Here is a 9,714-nt window from a genome sequence, read left to right on the forward strand (position 1 = left end):
TGATTATAGGAAAAAACACTTATTACTGGAGAAGAGGTTTAACCCAATTACTGGACAGATCTATTTAGTGTTTAGTACTTGGTATGAAAACTTAGGCCTGATGTAACATCAAGCAGATTTAGACACTTATGACATTTGATGGTATCAGACTTGAAAGCCCTAATTCTACAAACAATGGTTTGTTTTGTAGTCCAGTTTGGTCGTTCAATTTGCGTGGCCTTTGTATCTATTGTTAGATTGTATTCTTTCTTTTGTGGCTAGCATCTCAATTGCAGCAGCTAGATGGAAAAACATTTGAATTCTGATAATCTTCTGATATGCAAGATTTTATTTGATTGCCTGAGGCCTAACATTTGTAGTCGTAGTAGAACTATGCTAATTATACGGTTCTCTGTAAAAAGGGAAAAAGATGTCAAAGGTAATGATCAGGACGAAAGAAAAACGGTAAAAAACATGAATTAGAGACTTTCCAAGGCCAAGGAAGGCCCTGACTACAGTTCTATAGACGTATATTTTTTAAATGATTTGTACCTCTGCTAAAGAAAATGTAACCAAACGACATTAAAAAACTGCAAGAAAAATGCCACAATACTCACTTCGGGAGTGGGAAGCAAAAGCATAAAACGCAAACAAAACACACAAAACTATCTTTGACTTTGTGTTTGCAGTGTTTGAACAAAGAGATGACCCCTGGAGAGAAGTTATAATTGTATGAACATACTGACTACACTCATCGACCACTTATACAACTTACTAGTCCTGAGTTGTACCTCACTTTGGCCTTAGAAGTGGGTGAATTCTTGTTGGCATGCATTCAACATTGTGTCTGAAAGATTCCTCAATGATTTAGTCCACATTAGCTTAATAGTATCACAAAATTGCTCCAACAAATCTTTTCTCCCACTACATCTCAAAACCGCTCGAATTGAAATCTGGGGACTGAGAAGGAAGGGCATTTGAGTGTAACGTTGAACTCGATGTCATGCTCAAGAAACCAACTTCCAACAAGTTCAGTTTTTGTGTCACGGTGCGTTTCTCTGTTTGTAGTAGATCGGTTCACAGAAACGGATGGTAATGGTCTGCGACAATACACAGGTTGGTACCAAAGGAGCCCCTCATGCCTGACAGAGGTCATGGCTGGACCTGTGCTTTCATGTTTATGCCCAATCCTCCTCCAATATCACGTCACAGAAAACTGCTCGCTCTATATTTTCTCTGTTTTAGATCATTTTCTGTAAATCTAAGAAATGGTTAAGTGTGAAAGTCCAAGAAGATCAGCAGTTTGTTAAAAAAAAAAAAGCCAAACTGACAAGTATATCTGACAGTCATGGTTGCTCTCCTACCAAAATGACCATGAATGCCTGCTAAAGAGAGCTCTTCACAGTAACTCCTCACACCTTTTGAAGCCTAACATGGAACCGTAGGGAAGAACGTAGATCTGTTCAAAAGCTTTCGGTGGACATATGATGATTAGTAACCCCCTCTGCTCCCATCCACACCCCCACCCCAACCCTTCTCATTTTCCTTAACTTGATTGTTGGAAATTAAATAATGCAATAGCTGTTTAATAAGAACTAAGCAGAAAATTAAATCAACCCTGACCTTACCCGAGCTAATAATATATGGTTTGTGCTGAGGACAAAGATCCATTTGTCCAACTCGTCTGGCTATCTTTGTGCCCCTGCCATTTGAACGAGCAAGCCACTCAGATGGAGGGGAGGAGTGCCGGGAGCTTCTCTTCCCAGCATGTGAGGAAGAAGAAGAAGAAAGGGCAAAATGCAACCAGCAGCATCCAGCTTAGATCAGACACTTCACTGCATGTCAACCCAACTATATAGAAAGTTATGACCAAAGCTGGAGTTCCTGTAACAGTCAAAAGTTTGGCCGTATACTAGCAGTCTACACTGAATCTGTGGGTATTTGGAATGGAGGTGATCAATTGTGTCAAAAAATGCAAAAAGAAAAATTATTTATTTTAATCAATGTTTGAAAGGCAAACACCCCTTTCTGCAACATCTTTCCCCTGTCACACCTGATCCAGTTTTCATGAATGTTCCTCAAAGGTAATGGACACCTACACAGAGGCCACAAAACTCGGAGCATGCCAATAATTCCCTCTTTTATTTACTAAATTAGTCAAATTTAAAAAAAAAGCTCTTATTTTCCTGTTCCCATTTGATTATAATCATTTGATCATCATTGGTTTTGCCAGTTACCATTTCTTTATCATGCTCCTTGCCAATACTTACTAAATTGAGTAATTATCTGCGCCTGAGTTCAATTTGTTTCTTCCATAATTCAGCATCTGTCTGTTCCAAGTGTTATAAAGGCCATGAGTCCTTTCCTGTTCTCAAACTTCTGCATCCATTTGAACTATTTGCCAGCAGTCTAATGAAAATTAAACATCGTTTAACCTGCCGTGTATTTGAGCTGCTTCTCTTCAAGTCACTCCAAAATGTCCTAGAGGAAATCAAAGGAAGTTGCTGTTCTCACAGACCCCATCCTAAAATCTCCAAAATATTTTTACGATTTTTTTTTTTTTTTTTTTTTTTTACTTTCACAAGCAAAAAATGTTTAGTCTTAATCTGACCATATGTCACATTTTCAGTGATGGAATCATCTTATTTTGCTAATTTAGAAATTAAGCAAGTTTTGAAATGGTCCATGATTGTACTTAAACCTTAAAAATATTTCAAAAGATAAACCTAGAATATGAAACTGTTATGTCTAGTTCAAAATATGTGTAAAAGTGTTTTTTCCTCTTATTAATAACTCTGTGGTGTTACCCCAAGTCTGCTTTGGATTGGTTAATAAGTCCTTTATGATGACTCATTCCCAAAAAGCACATGCTGTCAGATAGAGCTGAGTCCAACCAGATAACCCAACAAAACAGACTCAATCAGGCTCATTTGGATCCAGTTGTGAAAAATGTTCTGGTCCAAATTGTGCATATGTCCATTTTTTTGTGTGAAGCTTTTGGACTCTTCCTCCAATCCCCCGAGATGTGTGCCCAGCATCATTTAGCAACTTTCCTTTAAAAAACAGTATTGTGTCCAACTAATCAAAATACCTGCGTCAGAATTAAAAGCATTTCTTGATATAGTTTAGCATGAGTTTATTGTTACACATGAAATACACAAAAAAGAAAATCTGGGGCTTTGAGAATTTATTCGCACATATGAGCTGTGCTTGAGTTCATGCATGGCGTTACATTGTGCTCTAATCACTAGCATCTCACACATCTGCTGCATTATGCATATAAGAGCACAGCCTCAGTCACGTAGTCAGATGAGCAACAAAACATCAGCAGGTCAAGTGACATTTCTGTAAAATCACAGATACATTCTGTGACCTGAACTATATTAATTGTCCACTCCAGACACAATCGCATATCAGATTCCCCTGACATGCTCGTCAGTGTGAAATTCTTCTCAAACATTTCAATAGGAGGCATAAAATTAACAGCGATCATCCAGAGGTCCTGCCTGTGCAATGAGCGAGAGCGAGAAAAAACACACTGAACCGTTTAACTCCATGAATGCTGCGAACTCTACGGACGACCAAAGGAAACATACGTCTACAAAATATTTAAATCATAAACCAAAACTTTAAGTAAAATCCATAGTTTGCAAGAAAGTATACTTAAGAAAAAAAAATCTCTCCTTGATCCATCTGAACACCTTCTAATAAATATATATATATGTATATGTATATGTAAAAAAACATTTTAATTCCCTTCTGCAAAGATTTTAAATATAGTAACCAAGATGGCCACGTAGCCTTATTGATACCTTAGCCACTTGTTGCTATATGTCATAAAGTATAAGGATATTGAAACAACAAAATGTTCCCATAGACAATAGCTTGAATGCACTCTCCCCTTGAAAATATCTTTTGAATTGTTTGTGGATGGTATTTTCATTTTGTTTCTAGAAATCTCTTCTTTCACATGAAAGCAAAGAATGCATGCAGAAACGTGGTAGGAACTATGCCACGCCTGTAGTTGGAGCTGCAACTTTGCAAAGAAAGTAAGGCCAAAGTGGTTAAATTAAAAAAAAAAAAAAACATTAAATCCTTGTGTATTTGCATCATGCTCTCTACAGAATAATCATCTCCGTACATGATTTTGCTCTCGCTGTCGCCCCCTTCTGAAATCTGTTTTGCATAACTTACTGATCTATAAGCTTAAACACCTTTCTGTGAAGATTCCACAATGACAGATCTCGCTGAAAAACGCTGAAGTGACCATGAAATATGGTTAATAAATCATTTATGAACTCCTGATCACTTTTATGTCACTGTACCCACAGGTAGGCGGCACATCATAAGCCCATGGAAAGTTACAAACCGCCCCATGCAGCCCTGGCTGTGTGTTCAGGGTTGTCGTCACGCTGCAGTCCTCAGTGTTTTGCAAACTTCAGCAAGTTTTCTTCAACATCTTTTCCATCCATGCTGAAGAAAAATATCCCCACAGCTTGTTGCTGCCACCACCATGTTCCTCTGTCAGACTGTAAATTGTTTGCATGTTCAGGTTTGGTCTCTTTAAAAGAAACTGACAGATTTTCCACCTAAACCATGAATTTCTGCAACTCCTATAAAGTCCCTTTTTTTCAACACTCCTGTCCTGATATCTTTGACAAACGGTATGATGGGTAGTTTTACCGGCAGCAGCAACAGCATGCTTTCTCTACAGTAGGGGAGAAATAAGTAAGACTGTTGAAAATTAATGGCACAGCAGGCCACATCTGGTTCCAAACATACGAAACAGCTATAGTAAAAATTTTACAACTTCACACTGAGCATAATAAGAAGAAATCAGGTGGAAAAACTTTAAAAATCACTTTATCCTTTTGAAGCGAAAGGATAAAGATAATTATCCTTTCCCTTCAAAAGTTATGCACACGTCTGCATTTGTTTATCACACAAAATCCCAACAAAAGACACTGACATTTGTCGTTGACAAAACGTGAAAAGTTTCCATTGGTGTGGACACAAAACTCTGTCGCAAGGCTCAGAAATCGAAATAGTCATGAGAACCTATTTTTGGATGCAACTGTATAGAGCAGGCTCTAAGCTTTTTTTCTGATGGCACTCTGTTTGCCTAAGAAACTAACTTGAGATCAGCACAAAGACCTTTACTGAACTTAGAAGCAGGACTCGCACAACTACTACAGCAGATATTCAGTTTTTCTGGTTCATTTACTTCTCCCTCCATCTCACTTCCTTCCAACTCACTCCCTCTCTTCCTGTTCGGCGTTCCTCTTATGGAAACGTTCCATTGCTGAGCCACCTGTTAAAAAAGCTAACGCTAATGACAGACGACACCCTTGCAATCCTGAGGCCAAAAATGTTCCATTAATAGGAGTATTAAAAAAAAAAAGTGTTTCAGCTGAAGTGGTTCTCACAGGTAGGGGAAATGTTTTGGGCAGAAATTAGAGGATTAATAATAGAGAGAAGACTGCGGTGGAGTCAGCAAAGAGGATGTGGCTGAAGTGCTTTGGCGTGTAATAAGATGAAATGTCTGTTCTGCCAGAATCACGTGTTGCGGGCAGACTGAGTTACAGTGATTGAGTTAGCTCGCTCTGCTTTTTCTGCACTCTTTCATGTTTTATCTCATTGTGCGAGTGGGCGTAGTGCTGCTTAGGTTCTCAAACAGATCAAGATTTTTTTTTTCTTGAATTACGCTTGTGACATGGACTTAATGAACAATGAATAACTCGCAGTAAACCACTAAATGTATCGCTTCCCACAGGTTTTTCCAAATCTCGAAACGAAGTAATGTGATTTGTTTCATTTTTGATTCATGCCAGTATTTGTAAAGTTCATGAATAAAGTATTAAAGTAAAGGATTAAAGTGAATCAGATTCACATTTTTCAGCCACTAATATCTTCTTCTTTTTTTTATTGCAACATATAATCCAGTTATTAAGCTTCCTTCAGAATTATGTGATGCAAGGTCGCCACTTATGCTATAAACAACCAAACGGTCACAGCAATACAAGCAAGACAATTGTTTGCAAATTTGATTAAGAAGCAACAGAAATGTCGAGCGACAATCCATGATATCGATTCGGTTTTTATTTTGCACGGCTCATGATTTTAACACGGCAATCCTGGTTTGATGATCGCCACGGATGCACCAATCTGTCGCGGTACGCCGCCGCCGCGTCACCATTTGACCGTCTGATTGCTCAGCAGTAAATTCAGAGACAAGACAGGTCAGGAGACCGACTGCTTTTCGCTCCGCTTTTACAGTCGCAGGCAAAGGTGTTTCGCCGCTTCCACTCACCTGTCCGTACCAGGTATACTCCAGCATCGTGGCGGCCGCAGCTCTCGCGCGACCAGCGAGCTCTCGGAAAAAGCACCACCACGCACTTCTCGGCTCTCGTGTGGCAGACAAATAAATTGGGAAAGGAGGAAAAACAAAATCACTACCCGGTGCTCTCCTCACAGCGCAGTTACACAACTGTTAGTTTTCCCCGGGTGGAATCGCTGCTGTCAGGGCTTTTGGATCTTGGGTGTGGGGTAAGGGGGGCAGCCGAGCCGGCAAAAGATACGCTATTTCACACACATTTTGTACACATGGGCTGGCACCCTTTGCTCACACACACCTCTGACTCTCCTGTTGAATTTTGGCACTCCCAGGGGCTTACGACCTGTTGATAATGAACCTGAACCCATTATTTTGAGTCAATGAATTGAAAGAAATAGGGCAAGGAATGAAAGCCACAGGGCCAATTAACAGCATTCTTTGATGTATTACCCTCGCTCACCACTCAGGCAGACTGCTCTGCGCCTTTTGTCTTTATCCCCTCTGTTATTCATTAATTATTCTGAGCAGGGTCAGAGTTCGTGTGGATAATTGTGCAGAGCGTCTCTCTTTGAGGATGGCAAAAGATTCGCCCAAACGCTGACACTCCCCCCGACTGTGCCCAGCCACCTTGAATTATGCCAATTATTCCAATTCTTTGATTTTTTTTTCTCTCTTACCCTCCTCCTTCTCTCTGTTATATGATTGCATTCTTCTTTCCCCCCCTCCTTCCTGTCGTTTCTGCTCAGTGTACAGCTCAGTTTCTGGCGCACACTCACAAACACGTTGAATTTGTGTATTTTAGCTTTTCAGGTGGCGAGTCGAGGTCTTGTCAGGTTGATCTCCAGCCGTTTATTACATTATCATTGGTTGTTCTTTCAAGTTTTTAGGTTTTTTTTTTTTTCAGCCATTTTACTTCTCAAGTTTGACTTGAGGAGGGAAATTCACTTGTCGTATTTAGGATTTGGCAGAGGAAGGGAACTTGCTGATTTTTCCCAAAATATCAACTCGTCCCTTTCACAAAGCAGGCTTTCTTCTTCTCCCTGGATATTAATTGGTTGATATGATTCACTCAGGCCTTTTCATAGGTCCACTGATAAGAGCAGTAGTGAAAATTAGCCCTGATGAAGACGAGCCAAAGGGATGCAACAAGTGATTATTTTTTTTTCCAACAAAAATCACGTGTGTTGTGTGCAGATAAAGTTACCGTGATTGAGTTAAGCTTGATCTGATCTTTCTTGATTTTACAAATTCTGCATGTGAGAAGAGTAATTTCATCAGGATTCTTATGGCATAATTCTTCCTTTAGAGGCGAAATATGTTCCAAAAAAAAAAATAAAATAAAATAAATGAAAACTCAGAAGAGACAAAAGAATATAAGAAGTTTAGAAATAAATAAAACACCAGTATTTAGGTTCTGATTCAGATGAACTTTGAGTTCATACGTTTTGTTTCCTTTTGGGATTCAAATACAAAACATGTTTGGAACTAGATATGAATTATTGTATTCGCAAGCAAAATGTTTCATTTTGACAAAGTCTGAATACACAGTAATTTTAAGTATATCACATTGTTCACAGTATAGTAGGATAACCTGGTTGACACGTGCAATAATAAAAATTGTATTTTTAAAGTTTCGAAATTGTCATTTGAAGGGTGAAATCACTTTATTTTGTCTAATGTTTAAACGTGAAGCCCTAAATTCAGAAAGACGTTAATGCTGTCTTGCATGGTGCTGCTAGTCAAAATACGGCATCTTTTTTAATTGCCAAGTCCTAGGTCCTCGTGATTCTTTACTGCCTGCTTTTGTTCTTCAAGAAATGCAGACATGCAAGACAAACTGAAAGCCCGCGCCGGCCTTGTGTCTCCAGTCTCTTTGGATGTGCTTTCTTCAAAGGGGGAGTCCCACGCAGCACCTCTGGCTACGGTCAGCCCTGAAAGGAAAGATCCTCGGGCCATTTCTCTGTTGCAGACACCGCTGCCTAAACAAGGTGTCCTATTCTGACCTCCTTAATTTGTTGCTTGTGAAGTTTCGCCTATCATGGTTCCTCATCTTGGCTTTTAACAGGGACAGAGGGGAGAAGGGAGAAATTGGGAAAAGGGGGCACTAACAAAGCAGAAGCAAACAAGTCAAAGAAATTGAAGGAACTGATAAGCTTTATAAATCCTAAGGAGCAACTTGGGGACTTTTCACTCTTGATCATATCTTTGCGGGATGTTTTTGCTTGATTTAAAGTCAGTATGGCAGAGATGAAACTGAAAGTGTCAGTCTAGTGTTCTTGTTTGTCCCATAATAAGTAAGAGGAAGTTTCTTTTAACTAAGTTGCATAATATTGTTTTGGATGTTTCTTCGTTTCCGGTCCTTAAATAACCGCAGAACTAAAATTAAATAAATAAATCTGGATCTAATCTTTAAAAATAATGACTTTTCACTCAAAAAAAGAGTAAATTATTCAGTAAATAAATTGAAATTTATTGAAATTAAGACTCAATGTAATATGTTCCTTTGCTGAATTGACCACATGTGCTGATGTTGACAAAATGCGGATAAATTAAGGTCAGTTTCTGTATCAGATTTTGAACCACATAGATTATTTGTTTCCTGTTGCAATTTACCAAGGCTTTTTCCTTCCCTTTAGGACTCTTTTCACATTTCATCTTAAAAAGTAGGCAATGCAGGGAACATGGAAAAAGCACAAAAATACTCCAGAAATACTGTTTTTGAAAATAATAGCGACGTTTACGATCGTGTTTAAGTCTTAAGTTCACCTTCCTTGAGTCCTGCAGCAGATCCTCTCCATTTTCCTTAAACATGCGTCCCGAACACAGCAGGACACTTGTGGCGGTACAAACATTTAGCCCAGGCCCTCTTTACTAGCTCCCTGATGCACACTGCCTGTAGTAATTCTACTACTCTCCACACATAGTACCTCTTTTGCCCCCTTTTGAATCCTATTAGTGCATGAACTTGGTTTAACTGAAAAAGACTGTCGACTTCACTCAATTGGGTCTAATAGGATTAGGCTGTTGGTATGGGCCTGCAGGTTTAAATAGGAATGGAATTTTGGCAGACATCGGCTCAGTCCATTGCATTAATCTTATAAAGGTTACAGAGTATGTGCGGGCCCAAAGTTGACTGGATGAAGGGCTGTTTTAAGTGAATTTGCTTCAGTCAAGGCCCTGTCCACTTTAGCACAGACTTCTTACTAAATAAAACATTTTTGCATCTGTCACCTGCATGCACACAGCATAACCCTTTATGAAGCTAAAATCAATTATGAAATCATTTTTAAACATTATCTTTATATTCTATGCACATCTACAAAACGGAGGCTATAACTCGTCGTACTACATCATTAATGTGAGATATGAAATGTATAAAACAACTGCTTGTCTCACAAAAA

The 9,714-nt window shown here is 39.0% G+C and overlaps 1 protein-coding gene across 1 annotated transcript in view; it reads right to left on the bottom strand.

Moving 5' to 3' along the window:
• The window catches only part of tfec (transcription factor EC), a 25,867-nt gene extending 19,357 nt beyond the window's left edge, over positions 1-6,510 (bottom strand). The window contains exon 1 of the mRNA XM_016664249.1: positions 6,290-6,510. Coding sequence (XP_016519735.1) covers positions 6,290-6,316 — 27 coding nt within the window. The 5' untranslated portion in view covers positions 6,317-6,510. The remainder of the gene's footprint in view (positions 1-6,289) is intronic.
• Positions 6,511-9,714: the final 3,204 nt, after the last annotated feature.

The sequence above is a fragment of the Poecilia formosa genome, unplaced genomic scaffold (genome assembly GCF_000485575.1).
Source record: "Poecilia formosa unplaced genomic scaffold, Poecilia_formosa-5.1.2 Scaffold9, whole genome shotgun sequence".
Classification (NCBI taxonomy): Eukaryota; Metazoa; Chordata; class Actinopteri; order Cyprinodontiformes; family Poeciliidae; genus Poecilia; species Poecilia formosa.